Genomic DNA, 16825 nt, shown 5'->3' with positions numbered 1-16825 from the left:
TATATGACTAGCGGGCTCAAAAATGATGGGAGTAGATTATATAAATGTGGTTCTTATTATTTTCAGCTGTGCATGTATTCTTAATATTTGGGCAAGAGTAATGGAGAAATAAAAGCAAAAAAAGACCAACTGTTTTTGGAGACAAACTGTGATGTCACTCCGATTTCAAATGTTGCAAATACAGGAGAATGGTCACTTGTCATGATGTCAGTGGTACACCCTGCAAAATTTCAATAAATAAAGAACCTTTGTAAAGAAAGAGCACTACCATGGAATGGATAACCTGATGTTTTTGACATCTTCAGTACTTGACTGAAAGCAAAATTTGAGGAAACTAAAACTCAGATATATAGCCTAAGGTTATTTTGCATGATGAAAACAATATGTGAAACTGAGAAACTGTTATTACAATTTTACTTTGATAGTAGAGGCGATATTGGTAATCTTCTACTCATATAAACCCTGCCACTTGTGAAATAAGCATAGGACATGCAGATTAGGGCTATAGATAGTGAATCAATATGTTAATTATAATAATTCTCATTATAATTATTATCATTGTCAAAAGCATTAGAAATGCCAATTTAAAACTCAAAAGCAAACCCACTGTAAAAATACTATTGTGAAAATATAATCATGTGTAATATTTTGTACTGTGTTAAGAAATATTTGTTATATATAATACAAAGGATCCTTGAAAACCCAGCAAAATCTTAAACCATAAGGAAAAGGGATATTTTGGTTCAATAAAGGATTGATTTAACATGTCAACCATAGATGTTACACTGATAGTGATTAAGAAAATAACAAAATCTGTAAAAAGGAGAGTGGCCCTTACTGGCTAGGATCAGGTGGCCTTGCATTATGCTAATATCACCATACATTTGGAGAAAATATGTTTAACTCAATATAAAAATAGCATGTACTTAGAGCATGACATACTGACCGTAAGACTGACAAACCACATGGGCCATTGGGTACGATTTCCAAAGAACACGGTCACACCAAGAGGGAAGGTTATATTTTGTCTGGAAGGACATGGACAGTTTAATTTTTGCTGTGGATTGATATCATGTACCTCCTGTTCATGAATCAAGAATACATGCACCACTCCTGGCCTTGAATAGAAGAGTGTTCTGGGTCTGGATGCAGGTGATGACCTTAGCGAATTGCTTGTTTGTTTTTATTGGATGTGTTAAAGACGTTTCTGTGCTGGATTTTTTAGGTGGCGCCAATTCAGTTTTCTTCTTTTTCCTTTACAAATGTTGAATGAACAGCTACGCATCCTCTCAATTTGGAATCCACATTGTAACACTTTAATTTACTAATTGAATTTCATCTCTAACTATATTAAAATGTAAAAAATAAAATAAGTAAAAAATGAAAATATTCACTCACAAATACTATCAGAGTCCTTTAAGTAAATGAATTTAATAGACATACAGTTTGGAGTGGATTTGAAAAGAAAAAGAAAACTCACTCCTGTCGCCTTGGCTTTAGTGTAAGCATATCTTTCACGTGTGTCTCTCTCAAAACGATAGGTGGGGGGAAATGTAATGTCTTCTTCCTCTATGAAAGAGAGAGAATGTTATTAGAAACCATCAGTAAGCAAACCTCTCTGCCCCAACAATGGTAGCTGGCATATGAAAATGTTGATGAGGAAACGTCAAACAAAATGTTGCAGAGTAATGTCACAATGTCGCTGAAAAAAAAAGTAAACATCAGTGCTAAGCTCAAACCAAACCATTTTGTGAGCATTCCTAAAATGTGCTTTTACGTGAGAGACAATAAAAGTTACACTCCTTCACCAAGCCAAGAGATAGATGTCACTGCGGCATAATAAAATGAAAAGCTCAGTTTACATTTTAAACCAGTATTTGTTTTTTCATGGTGTTACAAGTCAGTCTATTGCATGTGAACTTGTGTGAAATTTGTGTTGATTATTTATTCTTTATGTCAGTTTCACTGGAGTTCATACTGAAAAAAACATCTTGTGTCTTTGTGTGGGCGATGCATATTCTACAACTATTCAAACTATATGTATATACAGTATAGGCTTTTTCTAGTACTGTACCTTGGAAATATATCTAAGATATATTTGTAAGACAACAGTAAAGTACTATATACAGTCCTACTGTTGGTTTTTAGTATAAAGCACATAACAGTATATTATTCTGATAATGTACCATGTATTAATTATTTCCCCTTATAACGACAGGACTGTATATATTGAACAACTGAGAAAACATAAAAAGCCAGTTTGTTTTTAACACATGCATTAAAAACACCATCTTACCATAAAGTAAAAAGACCTTCCCTTCCTTCCTCTCAATTGTGAGCTGGTCTTTAATGAGGAGCTCCTGGTGTTGCCCCTGTTTGATCTTTGCCACAATATTTTCAGCTTCCTGTAAAAGAAAGCAGTGTTAAATAGGTGGGCTGTTCCTGTCTGTTGATGTCATCCAAGCACAATGGATGACGTGCGCTGAAATAAGAAATCATTTTCCCTCTTCATGTGCATGTTTTCTGCATTTATACTGTGTATTTTACACTTACAGAGACTATGTAAGGATGTCTCTCTGATCTCATGGTGTGGAAGACTATATATAAGATGTCTTTATTAGCCATATACAATTCTCACATTAGTAATTTGTTTTTTCATATACCCCAACTTGCTAGCCATGAGACACACAGACAGGGAGAGATCTTGGGGTCAGAGCACAGGGTCAGCACCCCTAGAGCAGGGGGGGGGGTTAAGGGCCTTACTGAGGGGCCCAGCAGAGGAGGATTCCTCTTAAAGCCATGGGATTTGAACCAGCAACCTTCCAGCCACAGGCACAAAGCCCTAGCCACAGTGCCACCACTCCACCCCTATCCCTAAACAGTATCTTCCCTATATCAACCATATCAAGTACATAACAGGTCAATTAAAAAAAGCTTCTGTTTAAATCCTAATCCATACAGTTAACAATGAACTTAATGTCTTTCTTCTGAATTGGGTAAGGAATTAATATACAGTAAACAAGATATCAGGAAGATATTGTTTTTTATGATAATGTATTTCAAAACACATATTAAATACCGTTGACAGAATCTTTCCACTGTGGAAGGAAATATTCTAAACAACAAAAATACCAAATCATAAGCTAGCTCTAAGAAGAACAGAAAGGTACTGTATGGTTGTGTTACATACGTGAGATGCCATTTCAATGCGATAGTTCAAATCTCCCAGCCAGAACAGATGAGTGAATCGATGTGTGATGTCAAAAGGATTTAGTTTCTTATCACCAAGGTTTAGGAAGCGCAGAATACTGCTGTAGTTCTGGTTTCGCCTGGCAAAATATATAAAAATAATTTTAAAATGTTGTTATTGCACCAGATCCCATTTTAAAAATATTTTGATGAATATGTCAGGGTGATAACTAGAGTGAAGTATTTCATTATTTCTCTGTGTGTCCAACCTTTACACTTAAGCATTGCCCTAGTTTAAAATAAACACTTTTTCGCTGATCACTATCATCTGTATACTTCATAGTTTTTGCACTACATTGAAAAATTAGCACAGTTAATGTATTGCTCCATTTATCAAATTGAAGGAAGTCACTTTAATAATTACCTCAGCTTCTTTTCACTCCCAGATGTCAGGTGACTATTAACAAATCCAAAGGATGTTCCATTGAACATAAAGGAAACACCTACTGCTCCCTTATTGCCTGGAAAAATTAAACATAAAAATAGTACATATGTATGTACTGTATAAAAAGCGACCATCTTTTTAAATAATACTTTTTATTTTTAGGGTATTTTAGTTGGATGTCACAATGTGTTTGACACCAACATAACCACAAGTACAAACTAAATTAAGCACAATTTCACTTCTAGGCCAATAAAATCAAGTACACAAGTGTTTACACAAACAAAAAATATAAAAATATTAATTTCTCAAATAGCACGCTTACGGTTTATCCATCAACTATGGTACATAATTGGAAAATCTAAGATAAAGCAGGAAATGAGAGACATTTTTAAAGAATATTGAATGATTCTTCAAAAAAAATTAGATTCAGTGTGTTTGAGGTCTATTTGTTTTAGCAAATATTATTCAAGCAACTCCGAAACACTAGTTGTTGAGAATTCTGAGGTATAATGAACAGGTGAGAATACAGTATACAGGTTTCTCTTGTACTTTAACCTTTGGTTAATTATCAGATATGGACTAAGCGGTTGTTTCTGTGAAGTTCTCCCAAAATATCGAGAGCTTTGTTTCAAATCTTTCATTATGTACAGTATGCCTACAACCGTAAAGAAACTTAAACTGCCCTTCCAGGGGATGAAGAAAGTATTTTGAATAGAATTGGAACAGCATCGTGTGCACACATTCTTTAGAATTCCTCTGCTAAATTTGTGGTTAATATTGTAGCCTGCATTGGAAAGCCAACAAGCTGAAAGGAGGATGAGCAAAGCTCTGTAGCTTCAAACCTGCACTTACCGAGTGCATTGGCAATCCCTGTCTTGACACTATCAGAGAAGATGTGACTGATGCGGTTCTCATGCTCTGGTTTTGCCAGAACGACAATGCGAATGTTCCAGAGTGTGTGGTTGGCAATCTAAACAAAAACATTTTGAAGATTAAGATGCACATCAGATGGGCGATTTCATTCAGATTGGGAAAATATCGTCACTGCTTGCATGTATACTGTAGCACATTCACAATTCACATCAACCTCATGCCTTGTCACACCAGCTCTCAAAGCACTTTCGGTTATGACAAAGGAAAAAAAAGATACATGGCACATCCAGAACAGTCGGCCTTCACCAACATAAAAGAAAATAGGAAGAATATATAAAAATAAAAAACTAAGCAAAATCTGTAGTGTTATATATACACTTTAGGATGTACTTTCTACTTTTAATACAAGAAACAAAAATACAAGAGGAATTTTGTAAAGAATATTCCGTTCTAATTGAGGTTGTTCCCATGAAGTGTTACAGTATCTTACTGGCTTGAAGTTGATGCTGGTGACTTCCCTAAGGGTGGTTTTGATAGTTTCCATCCATTCCCTTTCCCCAAGCGGATCCTCCTGAGTCCCAATAACATAGATATCATGTGGGATGTGGTCCGCTGTGTCATCTCGTGTCTTTCCTTGTCCTTTCGACTTGAACCAGGATGTAATATTCCCAGGAGGACTGGCACTGCCTGTTAAAAGTGATCTCACATACAATTTCCACTCCAGAACATAGAACAATTTCACTTTCGTACCATTCTAGAACAGTGGTTCCCGACCACAGTCCTGGAGAAACACAGTGACGATTTTCATAAAATAAACCCTCCCAGTCTTAAGTGTTAACGGATGACTGAAATAACCTGCTTGCACAAGTTCACAGATATGCCACAAACAGAAAACTGGAAGCAATTACCCTGTGATTAAGAATCTGACTGGTGTAAAACCCAGAAGAAATTATATTCCTCCTGGACCAGGGTTCTAGGGTTTCCATTTTTGTTCCAATTATACTGTATGCTGCTCATCATGAAATATTGATAGTTAATATAATTTTATTGCTGAAATATGCTCAGATACATGTGCTATAATTTCATAATTCAGTCCATTTTGATAGAATTAATTGCTGTTTCTCTCGAAAAAGTGAAATTTAATTTAAATCTATTAAACACCTTTGAATAGGCTTTTATATATTTTACTTATGCTTGACTGAAAGACGCTATGAACACAATGACATCGCACACGATATATTTTGATTTTCTTTTGTAAAATAGCTTTGATTTACATGACCATTTTTGTTCTTCATAACATTTTCAAACGCATAGTAAAATCGAATATTGTGATATTGCCCATGTCCACAACCCTAACAATTTTAATGTTTAAACACAAATGAAATTTTAAACAGACATTCTGGAACAGGTCAATATTGTCCACTTCTGTTTGCTTAAATATCTTCTAGCTTACTCGATTGGACATTTCTTGTTTTGACATCTCACCATCCACTCCATCTTCACCCATGCTGCAGCTCCCTGGCTCATTCCTTACTAAACATAGGAATGGTTTCTGATGGACCCATTCATATGGATGGGTTTTTGTTCTCCTAGGCCAGGTGAATTACCCCGATGAAACTCTCTATTCAAATCACTTCTGTTCTGCTTCACTTTCCCACTTTGATCAAGGTTTGACTGACCTACCGAAAAAACATTTTGGCATTTCTAGCTACTGAATGGTTCACATTTTCACTTGTAATTTTTTTGCTTGTTTTGATGAAAGAAGCTTTGTCAGCAGAAAGACAGATTTGGTAGTTAGTTGTGATGGAGATCCTCACCCATATTCCAAGTGCCTATGAAGATGGTTATCATGTCAGGCTCAGCCTTATTAGAGTGTTTATTTTTCATCTGCTGAAGAAGCTGACAGAAACCTTCTCGTTTCTGAAAAAAAAAACAATTATTTTTCTAAAATAAAAAATCAAACTAGAAGCATAGAATTGTATAAATATATATACTATATAGAAACAAAAGGACAATGTAGATTTATTACTACTCCTAATACTATTCACAATTGAAACCTCACCTTTGAATCTTCAAAGACATACTCTTTCCTTTGAATCTTCTCTTTCTCTGTTTCCATGACAATCACAAGCTTATTGGGGACTTTCTGTGACTTCACAAGCTGTAAGACTGCACATAAAGGAGGGATATGAAATTCCTGATGAGCTGAGTTAATGTCCTACAAATCTGAAAACCTGAGATTGAATTACATTGCTTTGTGGAGGCCATTTGAAAAACAATGGTGCTGTTCTCGATTTTCAATAAAGGTTTTAATTAAGTAATGTTTCTGGTCTACCCTGCTCAATCTCTTACCAAAATGACCCACGCCAGAAGTAAGCAGTTAGAAAATGGATGGTTTTTCTGACCGTTGGTGTTCATTTTTTATTTCGATCAATTGTTTGAGGGAACAAACCAAAAGAAATGTTATGTACCACAGTGTCCCTTTGAAAGCAACTAAATAACCCAAAGTTTCCAACTTGATTCATGTTGTTGACATCAATGAAAAATGGCTCTAAGATCTAGTATTCACAATATTTTTCAAAAGGAAATACCAGTTTTTAATGATTCTGCTACTGTACTGTATATGTCCAGATTCCAAATTGGTCTAGACTGAGCTGCTGTGTAGAATTAGAAGAACTGCTGAAACTATTTTTACTTTGTTGCAGGTGCTTATTTCATATAGCATTCAGTCATGGTTTGGTATCTTATTTACTGTTTGAACTCTTTCAAATATGGCAATGTCACATTTACTAAGAGAATAACAGAAGTGAAATGTATAAAATAAACATTATGAAGCTTATGCAGAAATCAATTTTCTATGTTCATAAGAATGTGTGATCTTACTTTTGTTGTGCACGACATACTTGTCCTCTGATCCTTCTTTGGACTTCTTAAAAATCACTTTCCCAGTCTCCACATCCACCTTCAGGTACATTTTTGTTGAGATACCAAGCGAATCTGATTTAACCTGCAAAAATGCTTAAGGTCACACATCTTATCTTTATTTCTCATGAGGCTCTCCCAAAATTTGAAAATGCAGCTGTAAGCTCTTCAGAGGCATCCCCTTCTGTGAAATAGGCTTACCTGTTTTAGGGGTTTTATGAGGGTAGAGAGTGATATATTAATTTTCATGTGAAAAATCTCGTGAAGCTTTTATTTTCCATTGTCACTTTATTAAACCAAAGACGCTTACAATGCTGCACCATGAACAATACTCTGGGCTGGATGAAGCTTATTTTCGTAAACCTCAGCTTTGAAGCACATTGGTCTTTTTTATTAAAAAGTGAAATAAAAACAGCAGAAAGTTATTGGACCCCAAATGATTCAACAAGAATTATTGTTTAAGATATATTTTGGCTTCTAAGAAAAAGAAAAGATATTATACAGAGAAGACAAATATCTGAATAAAGTCAATAAGATGAGAAATAATCCAAACACAGTCACTACATGGGCCTTTGTTTAATAAATGAAACATGTAGTTTTCTTTCATGCTGCTGGCTATTTTGGTCACAGTAACCAAATCTCTCCCTTATCTCACACATAATGACATGTTCTTACTTGCTCATGTTTATCAGATAATATCTCAAAACATTAGCCGGCCTTATTCCACTTATTTGCATTTATGTTTGCAGGAAAATGCTTAGCTGAATGAACGACTCACAGGCAATGTTTATGCCTGTGTAATGGGCGTCTATTCCTTAGCCCACTGCTTTAAGCAAAAATGGACACCTAAAACTGTCTGCTCCAAAGGAATCATAAATATCAAAAATATATAATAAGATGTTGGTATGATTGCCATTGGGGTCTTTAAAAAGAAAATATCAATCATTGAAGACTCTTATACATTACCTCAAAGGTAACAGGAGGTATTAATGATTTTCTGTGGCCTCCATCATATCCCACAGACTCAAACACAGCATTCTTTGTCTAGAGGACAAAGGTGAGAGGTTAACAGAATGGTGTCATGCATGTTGTAGTGGCCAGTCTGAGTGTGAAAGTGAGATAAAAGTGAGTAGTGGTCTGCTTAGTTCGTATGGGCCAGTGTTAAAATGTTTTAAGAAATGGGGATAATGAAAGAGGATGTTGATGTGCTCTCTATTTTCTTTAAGCTTTCGCGTTCCAGCACATGTTCTGGATGTATGTTGAGTGAAATGTATAGCACTTGGAGATGTTTTACAGTATATAGAGGGAGGATCCAAAATATAGAAAAGCGCATGCATGATAGAAGATTAGGAACACATACTGTAGCATGCATAAGGAGATGTGACCAAAAGCTGATATGTGACAAAATGAGTTTGTCCTTATCCTAGTCTAACATATTACATATCATATAGGGAGCAGGAAGCTGGTTTCTCATGAATTTGCGTGCCTGAACTACATCCTTGAGATAAATGTTGAATTACCGAACGTTATTCGACCTAATATAAATATTATAAGGCTAGGATTGGTATTCTGTGGTATTTATATTTTTTCTGTGCACAAAATACCACAGTAGAACATCAGCCTTTTCTTGTTTAATTTGTATATTTTAAACAGTTTATCCAAATACAGCTTTAAAATGAGGAATTTTAAAATATTATATTTATTTTAAATACATATTTATTATATATATATAAATATATAAGAATTCTCTAAATATAAATATTCCAGAAACATAATGATTTCCTGTAGTCTCCATCATATCACAAAGACAAAGAAAACAAAATGTACATTACATTTTACTAAGTTCAAAATAAATTCTGTAAACAACATCTGTTTGACAAAGCAGCACTGTAGACTAAGGGTGAACAACCCCAATTTTTTTACCAAAGAAAAAAAGTATCTCTCCCATAGCTGCTAAATTGATGTATTCAAGGCAGTTTTAATACTGCAATTAAATCAGAAATGCATGCATGCACAAAATAAATAAACAATTAAACAACAGTAGCAAAAATATTAAAATTATCAAGTCTAACCATATGCCACCAGAATAGAAATTCTAATGGAAAACTATTCTGGGGTTTATTACCATCTCATTACAGTTGTTTAACTTGCAGTCAATAGTTTTTTTTATCATCTTAGCTGTGGAGGGCTGGAAATTAACTTTAAATAATTACCTTGTCTTCTATTGAATTCAGCAGTTTCATTATTTGCTCAAGCTTAGAAGAAATGGACACTAGACTGGAATCTGAAGAGGTCTAGAATTGAAAACAAAACATTACTCAATACTGCACATTGACATGCTGGGTAAAACAATTGTTGAAATATCTAAGCATCGCAAATGTTTCAAGAACAAGTTTCTTCTGACATTTGTGATAACAAGCTAAATCACATCTTAATTGGCTCACATATGTCTCTGTGCTCTGCATTTCCACCAGGAACAACACAACTTATTTTCATTCAATATGAAAATTATATTCAGTATAAACGAAACTTCATAGACAAATGAAATCATCAACAATTTATATCACTAATTTATATTAGTAATTTATTCGGTCTTACAATCATATACAGTAAATGATAGCTTTGTTGTCACGTGTTGGGATTTAACCTTTTAGAAAGTTTGTCAAAATGGTAGAGTTAATCCTGGAATTTCTCCATTAAACCACAGATGGATCCTCTTTAACCCTCTCAGATAACTTAATGAGTTTATTTTGCAGATATTTAATTGTTGTCTTAGATACACTGAATCATACACTTGTCCTGATTCAGCTTCTTATCAGTTGGTACAGTATGTGTTGTGTCTTTGTTATGTTTCACAAAAACACTGCCTTCCAAAAAGCATTCTGTATTTTATCAAGATTGATTGTTCAGGGTAACAAGCAAACTCTGCCAAAATGCTCATGATAAAAATAACTCTCTAAGTCTTTCTTTAGTGTGTATCATTTTTAAACTTTGCTACCTGATTCCTCAAGCGTCCTGGGCCAGGTGAGAGCTGTTGATCCAGAGCCTTCTGAAATAGCTCCAAAGTAGGCAAAGTGCGTGTAATTTCACTGTAAGTGAAATAGGTATACAGTATACAGTAAGTGGAGCTTCATTCTTTTGTGTGTTCTTTATTCCATTATATTCCACTATCCATTACATAATGCAATAATAACAATTCTTTTACTGAATTTTGGATTCCTATTTTTAGGTTCTACTTTGTGAAAGAAGTCCTAGTTAATTCACATTAAGCAAGATAATGCCAAAGCTCAAATAAATACTTCTAAATGTACAGGACTTCAAACTACTAATATCACTGATCAGAAACAGGTGGTAAAAATGCAGGTATTCACATGAAACCTCTTTCGCAAACCTCATTTTATTCGTGGAAAACAGCAATAAATACACCCGCCTATTGAAAAGGCAATATTGTGGGTAGCCTTTCTTACTACTTCAGCTCAACTGCCATTTTCCCCTGCTGTGGTTTTACTAAGACTGCATAGATGAACAGGCAGTCTTGCAGTTGAAAACCTGTAAATGTGTCTGTGTGAGTGTGCGCGTGATCATGCAGGAGACGTTTTTCCTGCTCTGAAGAAAACAGACAAAAGATAACGCGCCACATGTTACAAAAGGAATATAAGTATGCAAATTTCTATACAGAAGAGATTAACGTGATTACCTGTTCAGGTTTTTACAGAGCTCATTGGTTAGCTTTTTCAGATTGGGAAGGGTGGGATTACCATTCTGTACGAGTTCTGCATCAAGGCAAACAGAAACCTTAAAGTAGTCTTGGATGGATTTTAGGTGTTCTTCTGGTATGCTGGAGTTGACAGTACAGTGGGAAAGAAGAGGAAAGAAATTTAACTTTTGTGTTATCAATACAACAATCGCATTGGCTCAGGAGACATTTGTGTCCATTGAGACATGTGAGACATTAGACATTTGTGTACTTTCCTTGGGAAAGCAAGGTGGATGCTTGACTATGAAGCACGAATACATTTAATATTATGTAATACGTGTGAAACAAAAATTATTTGGCTTTTTTTAGCATTCTGACATGGATTGGCATGGATGTAATGGACCAAGATTGGAGACTAACTTGCTGGTCTCCTGGTGCTGCAGTCTCTGTAAGAACGTGTCTGAAATGGACGGTCGGACAATCTCTGAGCCTTTTGAGGTATCGCTGGCAGTTTCCCTGTTCTCGCTGGTCGATGGCAGGGCAATAAAGTTTCTAGGTGGAAGCTGTGGAGGGATGTTTATAGGCTCTGCAGAATAAAAGTAGCACACACTAAGACAATCAAATATTCTGCATTTCAGAATTCTAAAAAAAACTGGCTTTAAAAAACAACTTTTTTTCCTTGCAAAATAATTACAGTGTCCTGTACATCCTGAATAAAGCAACATTATGTTTGTTAAAGGAACCTACAGTATGTCAATTGATTTGTACATAACATCTACTGAAAATTATATATTTTTTAAAGGTGTACATTTGGACTTTATTTATTTATATCTGCAGTATATCTATGCACCGTTCTGTAAAGAGTGCACAAAAAGCAAATACTTCTTAATGTTGGAGCTTGTACGATGCTGTTCCATGGCACAATGCCCACCTTTCATTTGCAACCCTTCTCACAGTACAGTATGTTTCATGTTTTTTCTAATCCCCAAGCAAGTGTGCACATTTTTACCAGACTCCTCCTCGGGCTCCTCCGCTCTCTCCTCCTCCTTCTGCACGGGGTACTGGAGGTGCGTCACCAGCCCCATGTTCTCCTTGTAGTAGTGCTCCACTAGATCGCTTATCACAGAGAAGAAGCGGATTGGCACTCCCTCTGATGCCTTGGGATAAAGCACAATAACAGGCGGATGAGGCTGACTTGTCTCACTGTCCCAGAAACAAGATTGAACCTCCATGAGATTGCAGGATGTCCTGTATTTGGATAAAGGCTATCTGACCAATGGGAAATATGTAAAACAAATGTTGAGCACATACAAGGGAGATGAGGGTTTCTGCAGAAGCTAGAGCAGTCAAATAAAGCAGCAAACACTGGGACTGAAATGTCCTCATCCATAAAATTCTCTTTCCAGCACAACAGCAGTGTTTCTGCAGTGAACACATGGATAACTACAGCATCCACATTAAACCTACGCTTTTATAGAAGCTGCACTTTAGATAGTAAGCATCCCAGCTTTGTACTAAGAAAGGTTGGTAGTGTCAATACAGATTAATATGCACAGAATATAGGCTGTTATCCCTGACAATATACATTATACTGTAGCAGAGTTTTACAAATTAATTCACAAAATAAAGTTTGCTTCTGATGCAGAAAAAATAAAGGTCACATATTGTCTTTCACAGTTGATGTGTCTAAAAAGTCACCTCACCCAACCTCTTGAGAGAATGTCAAATTGGCTACTTTTTATGACTGAAAGGTTTGTATTTTCAGTCTGAACTGAGAACTGTAATGGCGTTGTTTGTTGTTGTAAAGATTGACATATTTAATTTGAAGTTTTCTCCAAACCAGATCTGAAAACTGTGAGAGAGACAGTCCTACAGCACTGCAAGGCCAAAAAGTAAGGAACTAGAAGCTTTTTTAATAGCATGACTTTCCATCTAGTGATCTCTGACTGTAAGAGGAACCTTGTGGATTTCCTGACGCCTACGCAGAGGGATAATTTAAAATACCCCTGCATAACTGCAGTGACCAGAAAGAGGAAGAAACATCAGAGATGTCAAAAGAAACGAAAGCCCTTGCTGAATCAACTTGTTCTTGCACAGAGGACTTAATTATGTTCAGTGAATAAGGTGGAAACAAGGTTGGGGTATCATAAAAATGCCACATCAGTCACCTTTTTATGAAAAACGGCCCTGTTACTTTAGTCTGTGTTGAGATGTATATTAATCACATACAGTAATTATCATTAGCAGGTCTTTGCTTAAAGGAGGATCTTGTTCTTTTTACACCAAGACTGCTGTTCAAAAGGTACAGTTCTTCTTGGATTACCTGCCCGCATCAGTAAATTGAGACAGGTAACGCAGCAGTTAAACATAATTATAAATGCTTAACAAACAACATGCTAATACTGCTCATGCATTTCTAAAATATTTACATATGAGAACAATACTTTTTCTTCCACATTATTGACACTGTATCATTGCTCCATTAATATTTTATAGTTTAAAAGGCTTTAAAAGGGAAATTTGCAACTGATCCCTCAAGAGCTTTTTCAGTGGGGGATTCATTCTGGCAGCATTTTATTTTAGTTGCACATTAAAAAGGCGTGTATTAGTTCTTCCAACTAACATTCCAGTGTTATAAAACATTAATCATTTTTAAACTTTGTGTGAAGTATCTTGAACTTCCTGGAATGAGATCTTCTAAAATAGACGTAAAGCTGAATGTGGCAGCAGACTGATGGTGAGCTCTTTTGACCTTGTGGGTTTGACCCTGGTTGAGACAGTACAGTTGTATGTAAAGCAAAGAACTTTGCTCAGGCTGCTTTAGTAAAGCACCCAGCTATATCAGTGGTTTCAAATATAATTTATTTTCAGTAAGGTGCCAGTCAAATAAATTAATTAATTACAGTAGGTTTTATTTGCAGTTTTTACTCCTTATCAATAAAAAAGTCTCTCTAACTGATTAGAAATATAATATAAGTAAAATTAGACATTTACAATTGACACACTATTATTCAACAAAGTTTTTTCAGGTATTCTATATATTTCAGCTTGGGTAGCATAAAACACACCTTCTGTGTATCCCTACACTTTATTGAACCAGGTAGTCAGGCCAATCTCAAATTTTTAGGTCTGCCTTTTTTTTAAATAAAAAAGAAATTGTTCAGTGGTGTGGTGTTACCAGGGGTTTGGAGAGAGAGGGCATGCCCTGGAATGTCCTTGCACCCTATGTGCTCAACTGAAGACTTCCTAGCTTACAATGTGCCCAACTATCCTCAATTTATACTGTTTGCCATAAATAGCAATAAAAACATCTGCAAAGTCATGTACAGTAATATAAGGAGAATTCTAAAAGAAATCTATCTGTTCTTTCAAGAAAATAAAATATTCAAATTACAGATGCTGTTTAACAAGCTCATGAACATAATTATATTAGTGTTGCATTGAAAATAACTTTATATTTAAGTTATGGGTTTAACCATTTGACAGGCATTAAATGCAGAGGGACAAATATTAACTGTAGCAAATTCCACCAGTTTCCTGTTTACACAATTTCTAATATATAAAATATACAGACCAATGTACGAAAGACAGTCTGCTTTCACACTTCATTGTGTTTATATCTTTGTATGATAGTTGTCTCTCACACTGATATGACCTTTTATTACTCTGTGGAAGCCAATGGAAACTTCAGATGCTCATCTTTGTTAAGTTCACAACTCACCATATATACAGTATGTAAAATGTAGTCTGCAATAACATGGGCAGAACATCCACAGAATACACTGAGTGAGTACTGGACAAACTGAGTTTTGGACACTTATTACATCACTTCCATTTCTACATCAGCTGCTGTAGTGTACATATAGAGTACATCTGCATCTGAGGGATCAAAATATTTCTGGAAAAATAGAAGCATGCATTTTTGAAGATTTCTCTGTGCCTGAAAAAAGACCGTACTAGGACATCATATGAAACAATCAAGCTAAAAGTTAAATTTTTTTAAAGTGACAATAATGCATTGAGGTTCATTTTCTTAGCCCTAGGGTACAGGGTTGAGTCATTTTCAAAGCTTTGCAATTTATTTTACAAACCTTTTTATGTTATATGTTTTGGGGTTATGGAAATCCCCAATGAAATAATTTTATATAATAGAAATAATAAATAATAATAATTAATAAATATAATAAAAATATCAGCTTTTAGGATGATTCCCATTAATTATCTCTTTATGAGGCAATGTTAATAAGAGCAGTGTTTAGGAGATTAACCTTTAAAATCGAATAATTTATTTGTAATCATAAAGAGTAAGCCTTTACACAGACAAAATATATATTTTTTTTAGCTTTTTAAGTTTGTAGCAAATTGATCATAATCAGTACAACAAGAAGCTGATTCTTGGCAGAAAACTGCTATATAATTGTTACATCAGCTTTGACACTTTAGACAGACATGGGCAGAGATACAGTATCAAAATCATCCACACCAAACAGACTTTTGCATCTTGGTAGAACATCAGACAAGTTGTATGTATTAACTATAAAAATGTTCAGTCAAAATTATACATATTATATTTTTGATCATTGTTTATCAAAACATACATTTTAACATGCTGTTAAAATACATTTTTAGAGCAACAATTTTAGTTTTAATTTTTTTCAAGGTTACTTGCTTCAGAGAGGTTTTTCTTGTTTTTTTAAGCCTAAGGCCATGATTATATCAAAAAACAGCCATCCACCAAGAGCAATTTGCATACTCAGTATTTTATGGCCGGTTCTGGAAGATCCAGGCTTCTTTCATCCCAGCAGAAACTTTGTAATTGATGGGTAGGTACACTTTTTTGCTGTAAGCACTGAAATTGAATGACCTTTGTACTGTGTGTAAAGCACTTTGAGAAGCTACTTTTAAAGATGATGATGATTATTATTAAAAGCCTTTAAAACATTCTAACATATTTTTGCAATGTTATTGGTTTAATAACAGCGAAACACATTTGGTAGAAAACTACAATGCGCACAAATTAGCAGTGCTTAAATATAAATTAGGAGTGAAAAAAACAAAAAAAATATTCTAAATTTCATATAGAAAAGTTTGATTTTTAAGAAATAAATGATTGTTATAAACCAGCCTGAGCCTGATGCTCTGCTATATGCAAAGCACGGTCTTAGTTATCAGATTTTTATTTGAGACTGCAAAAGCAGAACTACTTTTACACTGAATAAATCGTTTTTAAAAATAGAAATACAAACTCGCTTAAACTGCACCTGTGAGGCAGCTTTCATTTTATGTAAAAAATATGAATAGGTGGTTAGTCTCCTTTCAAATTGTGTGGAAAGGCTTCTTTCTTACCTGAACAGAAAGTTTTCTTTCTTCATTTGGCAAGATTCTGTATGTGTACACACAGTTCTGATATCTATAGATATAAACAAATAAGAGGTCTTTTGAATAGATGGCATACTTAACAAACAGTTTTAACATGTAGCTGCTGAAAGTTAAATATAGCTTTGTGTATGAGGAACATGTGGGGAATCAGGGACCAGATAACCAAAATAATAAATAAAATGATAACCAGATAACATCAGTCATATAAAAGTATGGAAACAGGAACAAAATGCTTGCTATTTACATTTATGTACAGTACATATCGTGGCAACCCTGGATATTCATTATTCCTGAAGAGTTTTTAAAGTGAACAAATCAGC

The 16825-nt window shown here is 34.8% G+C and overlaps 1 protein-coding gene across 3 annotated transcripts in view; it reads right to left on the bottom strand.

Annotated features, from left to right (window-relative positions):
- The window catches only part of inpp5d (inositol polyphosphate-5-phosphatase D), a 34687-nt gene that overhangs the window by 13228 nt on the left and 4634 nt on the right, over positions 1–16825 (bottom strand). For 2 of the 3 annotated variants that reach the window (XM_015361309.2, XM_015361310.2), the window contains exons 2-19: positions 16473–16536; positions 12136–12283; positions 11547–11712; positions 11127–11267; positions 10428–10518; positions 9643–9723; positions 8396–8473; positions 7391–7514; positions 6570–6676; positions 6325–6427; positions 4998–5194; positions 4487–4604; positions 3614–3710; positions 3191–3329; positions 2297–2405; positions 1481–1569; positions 947–1028; positions 131–220 (exon numbers count right to left, since the gene is read on the bottom strand). In XM_015361309.2, coding sequence (XP_015216795.2) covers positions 131–220; positions 947–1028; positions 1481–1569; positions 2297–2405; positions 3191–3329; positions 3614–3710; positions 4487–4604; positions 4998–5194; positions 6325–6427; positions 6570–6676; positions 7391–7514; positions 8396–8473; positions 9643–9723; positions 10428–10518; positions 11127–11267; positions 11547–11712; positions 12136–12283; positions 16473–16536 — 2024 coding nt within the window. The remainder of the gene's footprint in view (positions 1–130; positions 221–946; positions 1029–1480; positions 1570–2296; positions 2406–3190; positions 3330–3613; positions 3711–4486; positions 4605–4997; positions 5195–6324; positions 6428–6569; positions 6677–7390; positions 7515–8395; positions 8474–9642; positions 9724–10427; positions 10519–11126; positions 11268–11546; positions 11713–12135; positions 12284–16472; positions 16537–16825) is intronic. The other variant, XM_015361311.2, reaches the window with a different exon arrangement.

This window comes from Lepisosteus oculatus, chromosome 13 (genome assembly GCF_040954835.1).
Source record: "Lepisosteus oculatus isolate fLepOcu1 chromosome 13, fLepOcu1.hap2, whole genome shotgun sequence".
In the NCBI taxonomy this organism is placed as follows: domain Eukaryota; kingdom Metazoa; phylum Chordata; class Actinopteri; order Semionotiformes; family Lepisosteidae; genus Lepisosteus; species Lepisosteus oculatus.
The sequence above is the reverse complement of the archived record's forward strand: the minus strand, read 5'-3'. Positions and strand labels throughout refer to the sequence as shown.